The following is a 22,455-nucleotide window of genomic DNA, read 5'->3' on the forward strand; positions in this document are numbered from 1 at the left end:
AAAAAAAGAAATTATCCTTCATATACCGGAAACTTAATGCAAACAGAGGTCTAACTCGCCAGGTGATGAATTGGGAGAGATATTTCTTACCGGAAGAAATCGCGCGGTGTCGGTTATACCGAAGAACGGAGATGCAGAATCGTGATGCAGCTTCTTGCGCACGTATCGATTTTCCTGACCCCGGTGACCACGTACCCCTTCCGCCTTGGATACTTCCTGGAAAGTATATAACGCCCCGCCGCCGGCGCCGCCGCCGCTCGGGCCTACGGTTTATATCCGTCTGTTAGCGAGGATCGGTGCAGCGCTATTATACAACACGCCGTTTCTCACGATACCCCATCGTACGATGGTCCGTCTAATTGATAATCATTGCTATCGAATTTATGAGCGAGCAAACTTCATTTTCTTAACATGTTAGATAAATTAAAGAAAGAATTTATAGAGCTTGTCGTGCAGGAGCATCGTGGATCATTATTCTTATATTATTGTCTTAAAGTAAAAAAGGATTTTTTACTCAATTTGAAAGATCATCAAGCACTCTGATACTCAATCTCCTTTGTTATCAATTATTGTGTATTGGTAGAACCATTTTAATTCTGGAGTTAAGTCTATAATCGACAGAATTTTATGGGCACGAGATTAATATGCGATTAATATGAGATCTATAATATATTTTGTAAAGAAATAAAATAAAATACCAAAATTTCGTGACGTACGTTTAATGAATATCATTCTCACACACAACGAGAACCACGTGGAACTTATCCTCGTATGGTTAAATATCTTATACAATATATATTTAACAACACAGCAAAAATGGAAGAGCGAAAGGGTTAACCGCTACCTCGAGAGACTTATGACGTGGGCGATGATAGATATGGAGCAAGAAGCCGGTGCGTCAATTACTCCGCCCATTTAAAGGACGAATCGCGTCGCGTCGGCCGTTCCAGATTACATCAGCAGACGTGAGAATTACGCGATGATTGCGCCGATTAATCGAGAGTAACACGGTGAGTCCCCGTGAGCCACTATATCGTGTTCCCAGGAAATGGAATTAACGCGCTTCCATTTCTCCGAGCTTGCAAAAGTTTTAGAGAACGGAGAACGGGCAATATCGAGCGTAATCTCGATGGAACGAAACTCTTCGGCGTATAGTTAACATTATCCAGACGATTATCGGCGGATCTATAGATCAATGTTATAGACTTCTCGTGCTTACGAGAACGAGTATCGCAGCTTGATGACGCAATATTATATCTAATTTCCACGTAAATCAATTTATAATCATTTTTATAACGACTCTCTCTTTCTCCTCATATTTTTTCTCAGTAAAAATTTCGTAAGATGCTATACAGAATGAGCGAGAGAGAAAGAGAGAGAGAGAGAGAGAGAGAGAGAGAGTCATCATAAAATTATCTGGTATGTAGAGTTCTTTGATATAGTACAGTAATAAATAAGGAATCACGCGATTATAGACTCGAGAGAGATGCGCGCGTTACGCAATTGACCTGTGTGTTGGTTTAACCGAAAATTCGCAAAGGCGATTTTACTTAATACCCGACGAGAGATGAGCGCCTCGGAGACGACGTTCGGATACTCTGACGACAGTATTGGAAAGGAGAGAAAGTGTTAGATAAGGATAACTTGGCACTCGGGCAAGTCTGTGGTCTGCGTAGCGCTTCTTCTCCCGTGGCATTACAATTATAACGCGATTATCCCCGCGGAAATACCATGCCAGACCGACAAATCGAATGAGCCGATCAAGAGAACACGAAAGAGGAGACTTTAACGCCGCCTTATGAATACACGTGTCAGTATCGGCGATCGCGTCGCGTTTAATCCTGTAGCTTACAACATAACACTAACTGTATCCCTTTTGCGTAATTTAAAATTATAATTCAATATCCTAATGATTCAATAAATCAATAAATTAAAAAAGAAAAAAATTATTAAATACATTAAGTTATTAAAATCAATAAATTAAAAATAAAAATTATTAAAGCATGGAATAAATTGTAATGATCTCATTGTAATGAGTACTATAATGAATAATTTCCTCCCTGCTTTAATAATTTTTATTTTTAATTTATTTATTTTAATAACTTACTATATTTTATAACTTTTAATTTATTGATTTCAACAACGCAAGTTTCTTTTAAATTTTATTTACTCTTACTGCATCTCTGATATACATCTACTGCTTTTCGACAAATTAAGTGATCTAATTAAAATATCCTCGCAATTATGGCAATAAGTACGACCACTCCGGGTCTGATCGGCGTCAATGGAATTCGTACGGTGAAAGATGCGACAGATGAGGAGACGAGATGGGAGAACAGCGGAGGAAGAACGGGCGACCTCGCTGCGCTCTTACTGGGCAGTTAACGTAGCCGAGAGCAAGAGCGAAGGGGCATGTAATTAAGCCGCGTAAGGCCCGAGGTGAACGGGAAAATCGTATCTCGAGTATCCCGCGCGATTTAACCGGACGTCCCGAGATATGCCACAGCGCTCGAAGGTAGAAAGGTCTTCCTTCCCGGGTCAGTGAATAGGAGAGATTTGTTCTGGTTGTCCTCGAGAGGCCCACGCGCGGATCGCGCATATAAAGCACTTTGTACATCTTAATATATACATATATATAGCATCTAGATTTTTGCTAAAAAATATACTATATATATGGAGGAATAAAAACCATAGTAATGTAAGTCAAATTTTTTGAAATATAATTGATTCGTGTGCATAGATGCAATCTATACAATATATAAATTGCATCTATGCACACGAGTCAATATTTTAAAAGCCTACTATGGCTTTTACCTCTCCATATATATAAAGTATTTTTTATAATTATTAAAAATGCTGCGTATTTTTTATAACTATTAAATATCTAATAGATGCTGCGAAGAATCGATGCTCAATCTGACGCAGCTCGGCGCAAATTGCCTCGCGTTGCGAAATTATCTAACGGGGTGGGAAAGTGGCGGCGGGGTGTCCAGCGTGTCGAGATGTTCCGTCACGAATTGAATCGCTCGCGAAACGTTATTTTTGCATGTAACTCATTTGCCGAGCGCCACGCCGTTTTCGAGGGAATCTCTCTCTCGCTGTAATATATTTCGCGTAACGGGTCCAGCTTCTTCGCCGCACCTTCGGCCGCGGCACATCGCGGCCAGATCGAGCGAGTTCCTATTTCGCTTCACCTTCTAACGAGCCCGAGTCTTACACATTCGGTTTCTTACAGCTTCTCGCTCGATTACGTCTCGCAATAAATATTGCGCAATGTTAATTTATACTCGGTGCTCTCCGGACACGGACGCGCGAGGGGGAGGAGAAAAAATTTTCCCCGCCGATTGTCCAGTGCTCTCAATGAGGAAACTATCGGTACCTATCGAATGGTCCGTTATGGTGCGGTATTCATATTCGAGGCAGATCCGTTACGCAAAGTTGACTCCTCTGCGCGCGACGTACGTACCACGTTATTCGCCACGATCTCGAAGATCTCGAGGGATTTCACTGCCTCGTAGGTGTATATGCTCCGACGGTTTAGCGTTTTGCCTCGAGGGAGCGTAAAATTTACGAGGACGTATCCTATCATTATCATTATACTCTAAGATACTTACGCATAATGGCTAGCGCAGAGTTGCGTTACATGCATACACACACGTGTTGCACAACGGTCGCGGAAAAGGAGGCACTATTCACGGTATTCCACATTCGCGACGAGCGTGACGTCTAATCTGCCCGTAATGTACGTGACGCAAATTACGTTACGTTTACATTACGCGCTACGACGCTTTATGGGAAGGAGTTGGGACACTCTCTGGGCCGGTGATATTTTTTTTTTCGGGACGATATGAATTTTTTGTGTCGCGGGTATTTGTGCAACGGAACGCATAAAAGTTTACAATGCTACCGTTTAAGAGCGTCCTTTAATAATAAATTAGTTGCATTCGGTAAGGTTGTAACATTTTAAAACTCGGCGATAAAGAGGACGAGTTGATTTCATTATATATCTATTTAACTTATTGTTAGTTTGTTAGTTTGTTTTATTAGTATCTTAAAATACACTGTTAAATTCGTAGTGTTAAATTATACTCAACTGAGTTATTTTTAATCATTCTTTTTTATAAGTCGTCACTGCTCCTACTCAATATGATGCTATTTAACTAAAACAATGTTAATTTAATTGAACCAACGGAGTTAAAATAATACTGTTTTGTGTTAAAATAATAAATTCCGACATACATAATGGTTAAAAATAACAAAATGTCATTTAACTCAAGGTATTGGTTCAAATTTCACCCTTTAATATTTAACAGTTTACATGACTGGAACGAGCGTTCAGTTTCTAGTGTCAGTTTAAAAAATGTATCGTCTGGCAACCAAATTCTACAAGCAATTTGCGTCGGTTCTTCTCTCCAAGGGGAATCGTGGTACACGGTAAGCTGTGTCGGCACGACTCTCTCTCGCGTGCTCGTGCTCGTCCTCGTCCTCAATGGCCGCCGCCGATCGGAGAATCCGGTGTGCGATCGATAAGGATCTAGATCCCGTTGAATCCGCGCTCAGGCAGTGGAAAGGAGGAGAACGCGACAAAGGAAGGAAGATTCCCGCCGTCGCTTCCTTCGCCGGGAAAGTTTAATTCCTCCTCGACCGGGAAACGAAGAAGAAAACGAGAAGCTGATGCGTCTCCGTATGTATGTACGTCGAGTCGAATATTCGGGTCAAATGGATTTCGAGGTCCCTTTCTTTCTCTCTTTCTCTCTCTCTTTCTCCCTCTTCCTCCCGCGAGGAAGGCAAAAGCTTCCTTGCGGGCAACGAAGACTTTCAGTTTCGCAATGAAGGCCGACGATAATTTTTGCGACTTGTCACCGTGTGAGCTCTACATTCCCCGAAATATTTATCTATCAAACGAAAGACACATATGCTTTTACCGCGATCTATCATGTTGATTATATCGTAAGAAGGATTCTCCGAGAGAAATTCGTGTAGCGAGTGTGCCTTTTTTATGACCGAAATCTCTCCCGCTTGGTCATTATTTTAAGTTGACGTTTTTTTCTGTGCTTCTCTCTCTCAGTTTTTTAATTATATTATTTTATTACATAAGTATGCGAACTGTAGACATAATTAATTTTAACGATTATATTAATCGTGTTTACAAACAAGATAAAATCGTGGAATCCCACAACGCGTGCGACTAAACTTTCTCGAATTTTTATTCTATTTTCGTTCGACTTAAACAGTCGTTGAAATGAAGAGCCGAATGATACAGCGTTTACGTGTCGAGGCTGCCAGAAGAAGAGTAGAACCTGCGCGGAGGCCTGTGTCAGTTTCGTTATTATGTCATTCTTGAATCGTTCATCGAAACCGTAGCCTCTCTTCGTCTATATCTATGTTAACTGAGGAGAGGAAGGGGGAGGGGGGGGGCAGGAAAGATGGACCTCGAACGTGAGAGGATACCGTCACTTAGCAAGGCTGACTTTTCGTCGACCGATGGTCGTGCCGCGTCCGAATTGGAGAACTCGTTCCGCTCGTGATCTACTTTTCTTGTATCGCGGCAAGAGCATCGCGCATCATTGCAAAATTAAGTCGGCACGTGCTCGTAGGATCCTCTATGCTAATTTTCTCCGCATTAATAGCGACGATATATCGGTGAAAAAAAAAACGAGTTTTGGTTCACCGATCTTCTCACTCCCTCTTTCTTTCTCTGTCCTTCTCCTTTTCTCGTCGTTATGCGGTATGCATGAACGTAAGGCATTTCCGAGGAAGTTGCAATCGAAATTTTTTAAGTTATTTTCTCTTCCTGCCCGTTTCTCGGCGGATCGCGGAAGCAGCCAATTCCATTGTTTCAACCACCAGTGGCGGAAAGCATTCGGTTACCGCGAATTATGTACTTAGTCAATCGTGAAACGTCCGCGTCTCAGTTAGGAGAAAAAAACGAGATAAACGTTTATGCAGATTTCCACGTGTGACAGAAGCCTCGAAAATTGACGAAAATGAAATTGGATGGATTCTCGTCGCTTAATTGTTCGATCGAAATCGATCATAATAAATGAATAAAAATGAGGAAAATAAATTCAGGCTCATTATTGTAAATTCCAATTATAGATTTTTACGAGGAAAGATTGACTTCTTCATCGATAGCAACGTTTTTATAAGCTCTTACGAAACAGAGTTTGCATTAAGCCCGAAGATTTTCATATATATCGCAGCATTTATGAATTAGAATATTGCATAAATATTTTTCAAGTAGCACACCAATATGACGTAATGGAGCAAAATTTGTTCAGTCGAGCGTGTCTCGTGGAGATGCCACAAGCGGCTGTCGGACGTACCAGTTACGCTTTCTACAAAAGCGCGAAAATCACGCTTTTTAAACATGCGATACGCACGATAACGAGCCTACGCACCGCCGTAAAACTCAATTTCAATTTTTCCCACGGGCCTGAATAGGCCGGCGTGCATTATATATCAGTTATCATCATCGCTCTACAAATCCATGTTTCGAGTCATACAAAACAGAGGTTCTCGCGATTCAGCCTGCCCTCGGCTCTCACTCACATTTTCCGAAACGCGTATAGCTGCATTTAAGTGTTAGATTTAACTACCCTGCGCAAGATCCACGCTCGCATTATTCGCGTATTTCGTATTGTTGCGTGTCATTATACCGTGTGTCGTCATCTGCTTACCCGAACACGTGTACGTGCACGAGATACGAAAAGAATCGCGGCAATAAAAATCTCTGCACGGAGAGAATTTTTCGTCATATTTTACCGTTAAATTCACTACAAACTTGGGACAACTTGGCAACCGAGAAATTTTTGAAATATACAAAAGACATTTTACAAACAACTTAATAAAAATTACCAAGCAGATAGGTAATTTTTGAAAAATTATTGAAATTTTACTATATATTTTAGTAAAATTAATCAAACATATTTTACATTTTATTTAATAGATATTAATATTTTTTATTATGGTAGATATTAATCAGAATAACTCGCACACATAAAATTCTTCGTAATACATGTCGTCCCACAAATACCATGGTTTTCAGGGTAAATTCTAAGAGAAAATTCTCTCTGTGTGGAGTTCCGTTTCAGTATTAGCGTTCCCGGCTTCAGCCCGACGACAATTAATCGACAATTTACCTGGCCGTGAAAAAAATTTGGTATTAAAGAAAGCGGCATTTTCGTGGGCGGACATCGACTTATATAGGAAGTTGCAGGCGACTGCAGGAAATAGACTGAAACTTGTATGGCAAACCGCAGCATAATTTGCGGGTGGAATAATGCCTGCATTACAATCTTTCTTCAAGTACCCGCGAAATATTGTGTCTCTTCGTAAGAGTCTTGTAATAAGGAATGTAATGCTTGCGCGATATCATTAAAAAGTTCGCCATTAAGAACTTCATAAAATGTGACATTCGATGAGTCAATAAAGTCAATGAGAAATTTATACACGAATTTTTTAATATTTTATCGCAGCATTTTATCGTTCTTTATTAGGAATAATGTAACGCAAAAAATACTTAATTTTTATCTAAATTTACGTACGAGAACATCACGCAGCCATCAAAATTAATAAGAACGTCTGCGCTTGATCAGCAGTGATAAGATCATTTCGTTGAACGACCGTTGTGTTAACAAAATAATCCTGTTATTACGGTATCGCGTATAAACGAACTAGATAAATTCTCGCGATCTTCGTGATACAAGATGTCGTACGGTCCATTTCTCACGTTCATTCGTCATTGAATTAACACTACCTGACGCATGTGTGTCACGGATGGACGCAACCGATCCTATCCGGATCGAATGGTTGATTTTTCGACCGAAAGTACAGAGACAAATTTGAGCAGTACGGGCTCTCTGTATCGCAAGAAGAGGTAAGAACCCCGAAAGAGAGAAAGAGAGAGAAAGAGGGAGAGAGATTTGCAATAGTGCTCCCGTCGCATCTCATAGGTGATGGGTCGAGGCATCGAGTGGGGCCCCCATGCCTGGCCCGTATAAAAGGGGGCTACAAGACATCCGCGAAGCATCAGTCCTCAAATCAAGGAACAGCAGCAACCATGAGGGCATTCGTGGTGAGTAGCCCGTCCACGACGATTTCTCATTTCCCCGATTTCTCGTCTCCTCCTCCTCCTCCCCTCCTCTCCTCTCCCTACTCGTTCCTTCTTCCTCTTCCTCCCGTCCTCGCTGTTTCTTTTTTTTTTTCATTCGGATCCTTCTCTCTGACTTTCTTCTCGCGCGTACGGGAGATTTCTCGAAGGATGATAAGTCCGTGAGAGAGAAAGAGACAAGGAGAGAATTCGTCGTTCGTTCACGACCGAGAACGAGGGGTTCCATCCGAGGGCGGGAGGCGCGGAGAACGCGGGAGAAAGTAAAAGAGAGGGGAAGGTGCACAGGGAGTATTGTGTGCGGTGTCAATGTACTCCGTGATAGTGACTAACCCGAGAACCGGTTCAGTGATTGTGCCACTTCTCTAGTTCCGTTCGCGCGATTTAAAAGAGAGAGAGAGAGAGAGAAAACAGGAAGAAAAGAACTTAAGTATCGGGATTCTCTCCCGGGTTTACGTAATACTAACAACACCGTGGAACGCTAAGCGCGAACCGGTGGCTGAAACAAAAGGATGAGTTCCACGTGCTCGTAAATCCACCGCCGTGCACTTCCGGAAACGTTTTTACCGCTTATTCTCTAGATACGTTTACTGCTTCGTTTGCCGAAGTTTAAGAACGAGCAGAAGAATACCGAGGATTATTTCATTTGAAAAATTTGAAAGCATTTACATTGTCTTCGAGAGAGATATATATCTATTACATATTTATTAATTAAGAACGCGTGGGAACTGTTTATATTAATGTACACCAAGTAAATAATATATATTTTTTCGCACGTGTATATCTCTTTTATGTGAGAAATATTGAAAGAATTTTATTGAGAGATTTTAACGAATTTATCTTGACTTATTCATGAGCTGTATTTAATTTAACAGTGGCATAATTTTTGCATAATATATATAATAAATTACAATAAGAATAGAAAGAAAGTGGAATAACGAGGGATACATTGTATTAAAATTAGAACCAAATATAAACATATTAAAATATCTTTAAAGAAAAACCATGAGACAATGCTCGAACATTGAGGCGAGAATCCCTATTATCTATTTTGACATCTAAACATCGGGAAAGTAAAATTGAATCGATTCGCAATCATAGATTCTGGCGCTCGCCGCAACGGCGATGGCGCGGCCGGAAGCCGGATACTCCTACAGCCAGCCTAGTAGTAGCTACGGTGCTCCCAGCGGCCCCGGTGGATTCGGCGGAGGGGGCGGCGGAGGAGGCGGCGGAGGAGGCCTCGGATTAATCGGCGGAGGGGTCGGCGCTTTCGAAGGTGGTGGCGGTGGCGGTGGCAGTGCATTCGGCGGATTCGGCGGAGGATTTAGCCTCGGCGGCGGGACTGGCGGTACCGGTGGTATCCTCCAGTTCGGCGCAAGTAGCGCAGCTGGCGGAGGTGGCGGAGGTGGCGGAGGTGGATTCGGTGGTGGATTCGGCGGTGGCGCGCTCATTCAGAAACACATCTACGTTCACGTACCACCCCCGGAGGCTCCCGAAGAAAGAGTGATCAGGCCGATCGCGCCGCAGGGTCCGGCGCAGAAGCACTACAAGATCATCTTCATCAAGGCGCCCACTCCGCCGACCCCGACCGCTCCGGTGATCCCCGCGCTGCCGCAACAGGACGAGCAGAAAACGCTCATCTACGTGCTGGTCAAGAAACCCGAGGAGGCGCCCGAGATCAGCCTGCCCACCATCACGCCCACTCAGCCCAGCAAACCGGAAGTCTACTTTATCAAATACAAGACGCAGGTAAGGGAAAGAAGCTCGAGACGTGACATAAAAAAAAAAGCGGAAATTCTAAACCAATCTTCCAATCATTTAATTTTCTTTTTTCTTCGCATCAACAGAAGGAAGTTACCGGTGGCGGCGGCGGCGGCGGCGGCGGCGGTTTCGGCGGCGGTCACGGCGGCGGAATCGGCGGTGGTATCGGCGGCGGCGGAATCGGCGGCGGTATCGGTGGCGGCGGCATCGGCGGCGGTATCGGCGGCGGTCACGGCGGCGGAATCGGCGGCGGAATCGGTGGCACCGGACCCAGCACGAGTTACGGGGCACCCAGTGGTGGATCCGGGCCATACTAGTCAATTCACCGCTACCCCCGTCGCGGCCCTCCCGTCCTACCCCCCCGTTCACCGACACACATCACGCACACACCGCTCACATACCTCTAACATGATCAGCGACGATGATACTTGCCGTATTGACGTATCGCTGTGTTGTATGCGCGATCGCCGAGAGAAGAAGACGACAACGATAACGAAGTTGAAGACGGCGATGATGATGACGATGTTGAATACGATGATGATGATGACGACGACGACGACGATGATGATGGCGATAATGAGGAGAATGATGATGATATCGATCACAACGACGACTACCATGATAATGATGACGACAATAACAATGATGATGATGATGATGATGATGATGTTTACGACGACTAGAGCGAAGGAGAGATGTTTTTTATACTTATTTTTTGCAAGAAAACGGTGGCGAAATAAAGCTTTTTTATGTATTTTTACATAAAAAAAAATATGTCTACGCCTCTCAACTTATTGTACACCTTTCCAACTCGAATCGATTCTAACATTCTAACGATTCAGTGGAATTTCCTTCATTTCTGAATCTGCCAAGGTTGCTGTTTTCGAACGAAAAAGACAATTAAATAGGCAAATTCGTCAAAAATTTCGTCAATTTTCCAAACGGGCTTACGAAGTAAAATTCGGAAAAAATTACAAATTAGAAAAAACCCAAAACCGATCGCGCGCGCGGCTCTTTTTCTCCCTCTAGAAATTCGCGACACCATTTTTATGGACGATTAATTTCACGCCAATTGGTGTGTGCCAACGAGGCGTTTTAATCGCGATTATACTCGGTGCGTGGCTTCACGCTCGTACGCACATAATCGTATTTTGCGTATGAGAGCGTATCACAACTGACATTTTAGGGAATACTCGGGGAGAGGAGGGAAAAGAGGGAGACGCCAAAACTCCAGCTTGGTCCCGGTTTCATCGGACAGGTGGGCCACGGGGTTAATTCCCCGTGGCGACGATTTCCCTTCTCAGTGCGTTTCCGCATGAGAACGCCGTCGAGTATTACGCGACAGCGACAACAATTCTCTCGTCAATTCTCGCCGAGAAAAAGAAAGAAGAGAACGCAGGTGGACGGGTAGAAAGGGGGCGGGGGAGGGCGAGAAGACGGGAGGAAGCCGCGTTTTATCTCTTTCCAAAAAGGCAGCGCATCTCTCGCGAGCGGAGGAACTTTCACTGCTCCTCTAAACAACCGCTAATCAAGAGACGAGAACGACGCTCGTCGCCAGATTTCGTTCAAGCGTTTCCCTTACCTCTGTCTCTCTCTCTCTCTTTCTCTCTTTCTTTCTCCTTCTCCTTTTTTTCTCTCGCTCTCGGAACGCTTCTCGAAGGATCCTCTTGAGCTACTCGACACTCGACGATGAGATCCGATGGAATCCGTAAAGTAGCGCAGGAGGATTTCCCACGATGACTGGGCGAATAATGCTTGTGCGTTTCTTTAGGCGTCAATGCGCATGGGAAATGCATAGGACACGCGCGAAATTTGCACGCGTCTTCCTAAAAAGTGTTTACAGGATGCGAGGAGATAGCTGGGGGTCTCAATTATTAAGGCGACATAAATTCTCGTATCGCGAAATTAAGATCTGTTCGCAAACGAAAGTCCTGGACGAAAGAAACAGGAGAGAACAAATATACTCTATAGATATATACATCCGTACGTAATATTCCTTCTATTTTTCACGTAATGGAATAAAATTGGGAGTTACAGGCTGAATGTAACATACGAATTTGATGATCGACTTGCTCGTTACGTGTTTGTATTAATTTCTTATTTGCTTGAATTTTTCAAATTTAACAAAGCCTCCTAAGCCACATTTGTTATAACACGTAATATTTGTTTTCTTTGGCGAAGAAAGAGTTTTGCATCGCTTTAATTTTATTTACAATTTAGTAGGTGTTTGAAAAAAAGAAGAAAGTGTAAATTAAAGATAATTTAACGGAGGGAAGTGTCTGCAGTCTTGATGTTTCTTAAGGAGATGATGATCGAAAGGAGAGAAAATGCGTCTCGGCTATCGTTTACCGTGCGGCAAACACGCGGGATGAAAAGCGTATATACGTCGCGTGCATCACAGCGCCGAACAGCTGGTTGCTGCTCGAAATTGCCCGGAGGGGAAAGATGAGACGACGAGCGAAAGCGAGGCTGCTTTGCTCATTGACACGAGAGTTTAACGCGAGAGAAGACGAGAAAACGGATGAAAAGAAAGAAAGGGAAGCTCGCCGGCACGCTCGCGCGACAGTCTGTATGTATACGCGCGGTGCTCTTTCTTTCTCTCTTTCGCGGGCTCTCACGTGCACGTGACGCGAGTAACGATGGGAACAGGACGACGATTCAAATCGCTTTGAATTCACGATGTGAATAAGTCAAGCGTCCTATACGCGCGGTTCGTGAATTCTAGCCGCTTTGTCTTTCCGCGTTGCGCTGTGTGCGAATGAACCGGAGCAGAGAAATCTCCAAAGAAAAATTACGCTCCCAGTTGTCGCACAAAAAAGAATAATTTATAACTTATATTACCGCGGCTTCGTTGTGCTGGTCTATCGATATAGTATTCAAGTAACTTTTCCGGATTCGAGGAAACCTCGAACTTTGTTAAAAACGTAACGAAAAAAGTGTTAGCTATAATTTTGAAGAAAATTGGCGTCGGAGAGAAACTCTGTGCGCGAAATAGGGCAATAGAATGGAAGACAGGGTAAGAGAGGTTGAGCGGAGCGAAGAGGTCGGGGGGTAAGTTAGGGAAGATCACCGGGGAGGGAGGCGGCGTGACGGCACTTCGTATAGTAGCCAGGAGGCAACTTTCACGGGAACATCGCTTCTTTTTTTTTCGAGCCTAACCGAGGAAGAGAGAAGGCCGGCTGGCACGCAGGGAGGCGGGAGGGAGGAGAAAAAACACTTTCGAAAGGTCAGACACCGGCCTCCTTCAAAAATCGGACGACTCCGATTCGAGGCCGTTATTCGGACATTGTCTCTCTCGCGATCGTGATCTCATCCCGGTCGCGGGACGCTTGGTCCGAGCGTGAAAGCGCGATCCTTTCCCTTCCCACTGGGTGGTGTGACAAATACATTTTCTAAACCGGCCGCACGATCCTTAGTGTCGAGCTTTTTCATCGTCCGCGTTAACGCACCTGTCGTGGAGAATTAGAGATTAAGGTGCATCGATATAATTGGCTTTAAGAGTGGGGCTCGATGCCGAACGAATTCTTCGCCCGAGTCGCCACGGGGTCTCGTAGAAATGAATGGTACTTAATAGCTTCTAACAAGAGATCGATAATAACGCGCGGTGGAGCGTGAAATCACGGCACGACGTTCACGCTAACGCGTTATGTTCGAGTATATAATGATGTGTTTAATATCATTACGCGGTTACATTTAGGTATTTCGTAACTTCAATTAAAGACATTACAGCGCCAGCGATGCGTATTCGCGATCAATTATTCATCAAGAATGTTAAATCTCCCATGAGATAACGATCTCTCACCGATCACGATGCATTCCATCGAGTGTCGATCAAATATAACATTCTGACTGACATAATAATAAAAATTATCGTTAGTAACTAAATATTTTATTGACTAATTAATACGAAAACAGTTACACAGTTATCCTGTATGCTAATAAAAAATAAATATTGCCGTGATAAACATTTATTGTTAATAACGAGATATTTTTTTAGTTAATTAAGATATCTCACTTGAAAATTGTTGCATAGCATCGCCAAGTTTATTTTCTATTAAATTTTCTTTACTTCTGTATTTCTTTAATAGATCTAGCAAATCGAAATGTGCTGTGCGAATAAAGAATTCAATTTTTACATCATTATACATATTAGTATTTTAATCCCAACTGGTGCAATGTTTTATGTCATTACTTTTATAGAAAAAACAGGTTTAAATAATATTATAAGCAACGATAAAACTTATCTTTTTTTTATAATACGTTATAATATATTATAATAGAATAAGGTTTAAACAATATAATATGCGGAAGGAATTTTAACGCGAGAGATTTCTTCCCGCGGATCTTATCCCACGAGTTTGAGAATGAATGCCTGATCAGCACCATCCAACTAATTTATTAGAACATCGGAGGTACATTCGCCGGGGTCGAGGGATCACTTTCACTGTCTCAAGTTTCCCGATACTTCCACGCGATCGCGTAATTTCATCTTTGCGGAAACGTCCGCGATGATTCGAGGATCTTCTCGAGATCCCTGACAAAGGTATGTACCACATTATCGCGCGAAATCAGCAGTCGGTACCATTATTACGGATGTTCACCGAGATCGAAATTTACGTTGTCCATCCCAGCTCGAGTTTAAAAAATTCCAAAAGCCTTTCCATTCGTTATGATCCATATACTAGTCTTGGAATTTTTTTGCACACGATCGTTAGTCTCGGTACGATAAATAATTATTTATATATCCATATCGCGGCCGTAATAGCCGCTAATAAGCGGCCGTCGATCTCGGTTAATCGACGACCACGTATGCCCGAGATTCCACTGGAAGCCTCCCGTCGCTTCCTTCTTCACGAAGGAATGTAAGAAAAGCGGAATTACCAGTCGCGCGGCATTTACGGGGGTAATTCACCGGCATAGTTTGAGGCCCCCGGTGAAAAAAATGCGATTATGCGACGTCTGAATGGGGGGTGGGGTGGGGAGAAAACCGCGGCTTTTCCCGCGTGCATTCCTTACGTAAGACCGGGGTATACTGTTTAACGCCGGGCTCTACAGGGCTCTACGTGCCGAGCGACGTGGAGCGTCGTGCGGGACACGATATTATAGCCGGCGGGTAGAGCTCTCAGCTCTCACGAGACGAGAGGGTACGTTAAGATCGCGGATTCGCGAGCGCGCGAGGCTCTCTGGAGCCTGGAGCCGCTACACAATCCCCCTGAATATGATGGACCGTGATGACACGCGCTCGGTGAAAGGTGCCGAGAGCGAGAGATTATAGTATACGTACACGGTACGGCGCGGTATGTCCCGTCCATTTTCGCCGTATTCACGGGGCACAAGACCGAATCGGAGGAGATGTAACCCTAGTAATGTAGCGAATTATCACGATTATATTACATCGACCAGTCGTACATCGCGTTACGTCAGCCTGACAAACGCACTTTAGATAAAAAGACACACGCTCATCTCGACGAAACACGCGCTTTAACAGATACATTCTTGTACTTACATGATACTCACGATCGATTAAATATATTAATGTGTAATTAAGGTAATAATTATATAAATTTATCAGTAATTGCTTTCATCTTTTAACTTCCATTTCGTTTCTCCCCTTCTCCGTAGAGTAACGACGCGACGTATTTTTAAGCGCGTGTTTCTTGTGACAGCAATTAATTAAGCGATCGTTATATTGGTTGTAATTAGTTGTAATCCTTGAAATTGCTATCTAATTTCTGATCAATCTACTTATCACTCGCATTTTAAATAGATGTACATTCATTGAAAAACACAGAAATATGTCTCGCGGAGTAATGTCCATTTTTTACCAATGCAGATTAACTTTGAAGATTGCCGAGATTAAAGTCAATCTACATTGATAGAAATGGACATAAGAGATATACATTTCTTGGACGCACAATCGATTAAATCGGGCGAAATATATCAAACAATAATTTTATTTCGTTGTTCTCTGTCTTGTTTTTCTCCCCTTCTCAATAAACAAGACAACAAAAAAACCTATTTTTATGATAATAATAATTAATCGTTACAGCTGTAATCTTTGAAATCTCTATCTAACTTCTGATTGATCTGATCATCGCTGTCAACGATGTATAATAACGATCGTAATGAAAAATGGTGGTAATTAAGGCACTGCCGATCTCGCGCGGATATGACAAAGTGATCATCCGTGAGTAGCATAATCACGTAATAACAAATAGATGACTGTTGCACCACACGCACATACCGCAAGCAACATTAAAGCGTATAGCTTATGAGCCATCTCCTTCCTTATTAGATCCTCGCTCAATATTTCATTAATTGATCGCGAGCTTCGAAATAATACGGTTTCGTAACCGAACTGCCGTAGACCGCGTTACGAAATATTGCGAGAGACATAATGAATAACGCCAAAGTAGCGCGTACATACGAGACCGTCGCCGTCGCACTGCGGCAGAGATACCTGTATTCTGGCTTTCTCAGACTCACGCTGCTGTCTAATCTATCTCCATAATCTAGCAGACCCTAATGTAACTTTGGCGTAATCCGTTATACTCCGGTGCGCTCTCCTCTTTGCTCTCGCGTGTCGACGCGACACGCCTTAGCTCTCTAGCTCCGCTCTACTTTAGATAGATATTACAATAACGTTCCTTCCAACTAACTTTTCACACCGTTAATAGCGTGATAAGGAAAAGTGTAGTGACAAGGTGGCGACTCGGGATGTCTAAAATCGCGTCGCAAATCAGGTGTTTGCCGCACCTTTTTGTTTCGTTCACACTCTATATGTTTTAAGTTGCGAACCTCTCATTATCTCTTCCTTTAATTTTCTGATAGACATCACAGCAGCGGGATGCCGACGTCTTATCTTCTGCGTGTATCTCCGTCATACTCGCATCGCATATTTGTCTATCGTCAACTATCGCTGTCATCTCGCACGCAATAAATTATTATTATTATTAACCGTTATATGCGCAATTTTCTTTAGCATTCTGAGTATTTTTTAAATAAGTAACGACCTTCTGGGCCTTCCCATGAAGAAGGGAAAAAGGGACCGGAAGGGCCAGAGAAAGCCCTTTGCAGATATGCAAAGTATGGCGTTTTCAGTTCGAATCTCATAAGGGAGAGTACACGAAGGATTGAAAATATGTGCAAAGCTGCGCACTTAAAAGGGTCTCCACAAAATTCTTTTTATCGGCAAATAACTTCCGAGGTAATATATTTTGGCGTAAAGAGGGTCCTTCTCTCGGGAGAGCAATCGCAAGGTCGGCGTTACCGCGGAGGACCTCGAGAGGACCTAGAGAGATTCGATAATGACTCGAGATCCGGCATTATTCGCGTAAACGTCCTTTCGTACATTACGTCACGACCAGCAAGCTAAGTAGGTGACCAGCGGGGACGAATTCGCGATGAGGGCTACGGGGGGACGAGGAGGCGAGGGCGAGGAGGCGAAGACGCTACCGGGTGAAAGCATGGGTCATCGTAAAGGCCAGGCACTGGTGTATATCTAGGCCCGATATACGTACAACCGCATATCCCTAACTCGCAATTACACGCGCGCGCGAGTTAAGCTTAGTTTAGTTGGGTCGAAAGAGGAGCCATTTCCTTCTCGCTTTCCTTCTACGACGCGCTCGCGCGCGCGCATTTATTGCCACATTCGCATGCGAATATTCGCGTGGCACGAGAACGATATCTGTACACATCTGGAATTATGCATTGCAGATAACGCGGATGTTCCGCGAACGTATTGTTTCGTCGCGTTCTGCCGCAACGACGCGGGATTTTCGATCTCGCCCGATTTGTATTCCGGCATCTTAATTTTACGCCGAGTATAATAGGAATTAGTGTCATAAAAATTGTGTCACGTACAAGAAACATATTTCGTGAACATATAAGCGTAAAATAATAGAAATATTTGTTTTATATATTTTAAGCAAGATAATTGATAAACAAATATTTCACGAGACGTTTTATATTTTATGTGAAAATAAAGTATAAAATATATCATGAATTATTGATATTTTGATGATTTATATATTTTTCTAATAAGCGAAATAATTAAAGAAATTGATTTATTTAAAAAAGTAGGTAGGTATATAAATTTAATGATATAAATAAAAAATATATATTTAAATATAATAAATATATATATATATATATATAATGTAATATATAATGTTATTCTTTGAATATATATTTTATTTATATTGTATATTTTTTAAAATAAATTTATTTAAAGAAACGTAAGGCATTCTTGTACTTACGAAAAAAAAAACGAAAAAACAGATCTATCGCATAGAGTGGCATAGACCTTTATATCACCCAATTTTTTCCTCTATCACTTTTCTTTATTTTTATCTTTTGTACAACACATATATGCATACATGCGCGCACCTACGTATGTATATATGTTTCGCGATATACAAATAAATAATATAAACTCTTCATTTTACCAAATATGTTTCCTACAATTGACATAATTAATTACGCGCATAAATGTATTCGTAATGTAGTAAATCTGAAATCTTGATTGAATATGCGTCTCATTATTACATACAATACATTACATATGTATATACTTCGAGATCAAGTCGAGATTCGAAATTAACAAACTTAACACGTATATAACCTCATTACCTCCAAATATTCTTGTCACATCAGGTTCCCTCAGTCCCGCACTCGCGAAGCGAATCTTAAAAGAATGCCATTCAGTTAAAATGAAACGCGATCGAGTGCCGAGCGGACGAAGCCGAATTGTACCGCGAGCGCCATCCGACGTCGCGGTCCTCAGTCGCTCGAAACGGGCTTTCACCCCCCCCCCCCCCCCACCCACAGACACCCCCTAGCACAGTATAACCAGTAGTCCGACTCTCTGTCGGCACCTTTGATCTATCGGTTCCCGATTCGCCGCCATTATTATGGAAGCGCCAACGGCGTATCAACGGTTAAAGGGCCCCGGGTTTTCAGGGTTGCACTTAGAAGTTAAAGCGCCCCGGGTTTTCAGAATTTTACTTAGAAGAGACGCATAAGAACTGTATATATTATTCACGCGTTAGAAATGGCCTAGGTAGGAATACAAGAAAAAAGATTGTACGAATAAAAATGATTAATGAAATTGCTAGCATAGCAGTTTCGATGAATTGTTCAAGTGCTAATTAGATATAAAATAACTATTATAAATTGTAAGATTAAATATTAATATATTATTATAAATTATTGCAAATTATTATAAATTATGAGGTTAAAGTTGAAATTATAAAAAAATAGTGCAATTATTTTATTTGATGTTAAAGATTTTATATTCGTGGTAAAGTTTAATTAAAATTAATGATGCAAAAACAATATCATTTTTGCAAAGTTACATTTATTGCATATACGGCGGTATATATTTATTACATACATTTACATATATATATGTAAATACATTACATATATTTACATGTACAGCGGTATTTAATCGTGTCTCCAAATGATCATTTTATTTTTGTTTGTGGATGACTTAAAGTTGTAATTTATAAATTTTAATGTGTAATATATCCGCATTCTAAAAAATAATTTTTTTAAATATAAATGTGGGAAGCTACTGCATGGGTGCTTAAATGTTATTATTTCAACCTCCGCTAACAATTTTTGTATAATATTTTTTTCCAAAACAATATTTTCAAAGTGCTGATTAAAAATCGCTTCCAACGAGCACACGTAAAAAATAAAATTATTATGTGGCATTTTTAAATTTCCAAAAATTGAATTATTGCTTTGGTATGCCTTAAAAAAACAATAAATTGTCGAATCTTCAAATTCTACGTGATCGATACTATATTCTTTGCAAATTGTGCATGAATGTTTCTTTAAACATTTACCAATCAAAAAACCGCATATATAACGAATTGAATTTTTTTCAACTAAATTGAGCTTTTCATAATCAGTATCATCCGGTGTAAATGTATCAAAAAGTCCGCCTTCACTTTCTTCTTCAATTTCTTTCATTTCATCTCCTATATCTCCATTCAATCTGCTTAAGTCTAGCAAGATATTGTCAAAATCATCTTCGCAGTTTTCGTTTCCCGTATTATAGAAATCCTGACACAGCAATTTTCTGAATGCTCGAGTGAACTGCCAGGAAGAAGGGTTCGGACAGTTTCCTCCTCCTAAACGAATTTTCCCAAAAAAGTTTTCTATAGGATCTTGATTTAATCTCCTTGTTTGCAGAGAAACAATTCCTTCTTTTTCTTTGAGACATTCCCATAGTTGCAGCACGCCTGAAATAGTAACTTTCCAGCCATTGATGAAGTTCATTTGATTTGTCACGTTCTGATCATTGTGATTAATAATTATTAATGAATCAAAAAACTCTAAACATTCTTGTAAAAAGGTAGTCTGGAATTCTTTCCCTTCGAAAACGTGAGCGTGCAGTTTGTCTCCCTCGTATTTAGAGGTGGAATTTAACATGTCAAACAGTTTATCCATTTTGTCTATGAAAGTTACCGTCCCAACTGCATCAGTTGATATTTTTCCAAAATGGATATATGAACTTACACCTGCCACCGTACTTTGACTAAGAAGCTGAGGAGCTAATCGAGTTTTCATTTTTTCCTGTGGCCTTGGATTTAAATGAGAGTAAGTTAATTTTGGCGCCAACCTGAACGGCATTGATTGATCGATCTCATAAAATTGTCTTACGTAACGTATGTTAGCAAAATATTGGCCAAACTTGAAAGTATATTTTAAAAACATATTTCGCGTTGCCTTTATCAAATGCGGCACATCGAATAAGAAAAAAATCTTGCGGTTGTTCAGCGTAAAATATGGGGTACTATTAGGCGTAATTCCTAATTCATTTGCGAGTTGCTTATTCTTAGGACCCATATCACATACTACAGCAGCAACTGTTACACCAATATTTTGCAATTCAAAAATACATTGAGTGAGTAATTGTTTAAGAACTGCAGTTGAACAAGCTGTATTCGAAAGTTCGTACGCAAGAGGCTGTTTCCAATCACTAAAAATACTTCTTGCAAGAAAGACGCATGCAAATTTTGCTGGTTGGAATTGCTTTTCATTGCCACTCTCATGAAAACCGATAACTTTATCAGTTTTTTTATCATAATACAAATGGCATTTTAATGACATTTCATCAAAACATATTACGCACATTTTTCCAGACTCTCGCATAGTTGCAAATTTATTGGCCAGTAAATTGAACACGTTTTGATTTATGCCGCTCGTAATAGAAATATTAAGTGTTATATCATTGAGAGTCGTTTTACTTGGCAAAGAAAATATCGATGACAAAGCCCTGTACGCTCTTGGCCCTTTAAAATACAAATTCAAGCACAATCGTTTAAATTATAGGGAATACCTCCGACCTCGGGCTTGTTTCTTGCCTGCTAATACTTGTTCTTTTACAAACAATGCTATCCGCGGTGGCAGATATTTTTCACAGTCCTCCAAAAATTGATTTTTAGTACGTGGTTTTTTTATCGTTTCATTCAAAGTAGCAATCTCTTTTTTTAGCATTCTAATTTCTGCTTGTGCCTTTAATTTTCTCGGAGTACGAGCAGACAAATCGTTCGTGGTTTGAGTAACTTTATGACTAATACTCTGTACTTCTTTGTGGTTTCTAACACCACTGGGCCTTGCGGTGACTGCAATGTTAGGATCTGCAATACTGTTGTTTGCTGAAAGAACGACGATTGAAGGCTGAAGAAATTTGGCGATGTTAATTGGTTCCAAGCTGACATTGTGTTCCGCTCGTACATCAGGCTCTGCGGAAAGCTGCGACCTTTCTCCCTCTTCCAACGAATGAGTAGTTTTTCGCATGCCAGATGAAGTGTTATTTTTTGCATTTGCACAATTCTGAAATCAGATTTTATAAAGATCACGTCTAGCAGGTTCAAACCTATCAGCTGCAGTATCTTCTAATCAACAGCTCGATTCTTTTACTTAATCTTGAATTGATCATTTTTAATTTACTTACCACATTGTGATCATTTTCTAAATTTTCCATATTCTGATCATTTTCTACATTTTCCATATTCTGATCATTTTCTAAAACCATATTCTGATCATTTTCTAAATTTTCACCCAAATTGAGAGTTGGTTGAGCCAGAGAAAGTAAACGGTTTTTCAAATAATTTGTATACATTCGGTCCTCAAAATGATCGCTGCAAACTCTGCGGGAATAAACACGTTCTGGTTTTCCTTTCAAAAGATCCTCGCGACGACACGCAATTGCCCACTGTCTTAACCTAAAATTATTAAACTTTTGTATTATGATTTAAAGGAAAAATAATTGTTCTGTAACATGTACAAAAAGTCGATATATACAAACCTTTCGGCATCCTTAGGGAAACGAAAGAAATGACAATTTGATTTTTTGCTCGTATTTCGGCAATCTCGAACGCTACAAATTGTATAACCTATGCTTTTAGGCATTTTGGAAAATAATCTAATCAAAATTATCCAAAATATCAAGTGTCTCTGCGCGTCACACTGACTAACGAATTTATTTTTATCTCATCGTCAAACGTATAATTGCAACCACGTATAAACTGTGGCGCCTCGGCGGGGTCACACCGACGTTGAACTAC

General features: G+C 41.2%; 2 protein-coding genes across 2 annotated transcripts; one reads left to right on the plus strand and one right to left on the minus strand.

Moving 5' to 3' along the window:
- The first annotated feature begins 8,051 nt into the window (after positions 1 to 8,051).
- On the plus strand, positions 8,052 to 10,645 carry Grp (glycine-rich cuticle protein). Its single transcript, XM_071699543.1, has 3 exons — positions 8,052 to 8,077; positions 9,212 to 9,859; positions 9,958 to 10,645. Exons 1-3 carry the CDS (start codon positions 8,063 to 8,065, stop codon positions 10,186 to 10,188), a joined length of 894 nt encoding a protein of 297 aa, XP_071555644.1. The 5' UTR covers positions 8,052 to 8,062; the 3' UTR covers positions 10,189 to 10,645.
- An 8,564-nt stretch (positions 10,646 to 19,209) lies between these two features.
- LOC139768926 (uncharacterized) lies at positions 19,210 to 22,443 on the minus strand. Its single transcript, XM_071699587.1, has 3 exons — positions 22,197 to 22,443; positions 21,843 to 22,113; positions 19,210 to 21,721 (listed from the first exon to the last, which is right to left on the minus strand). The coding sequence occupies exons 1-3, from the start codon at positions 22,298 to 22,300 to the stop codon at positions 21,212 to 21,214; spliced, it is 885 nt and encodes a 294-aa protein (XP_071555688.1). The 5' UTR covers positions 22,301 to 22,443; the 3' UTR covers positions 19,210 to 21,211.
- Between the last annotated feature and the right edge of the window lie 12 nt (positions 22,444 to 22,455).

The sequence above is a fragment of the Temnothorax nylanderi genome, unplaced genomic scaffold, assembly GCF_030848795.1.
Source record: "Temnothorax nylanderi isolate EJ_2023f unplaced genomic scaffold, tnyl_v1.0 TNYL_tig0019_pilon, whole genome shotgun sequence".
Lineage (NCBI taxonomy): Eukaryota > Metazoa > Arthropoda > Insecta > Hymenoptera > Formicidae > Temnothorax > Temnothorax nylanderi.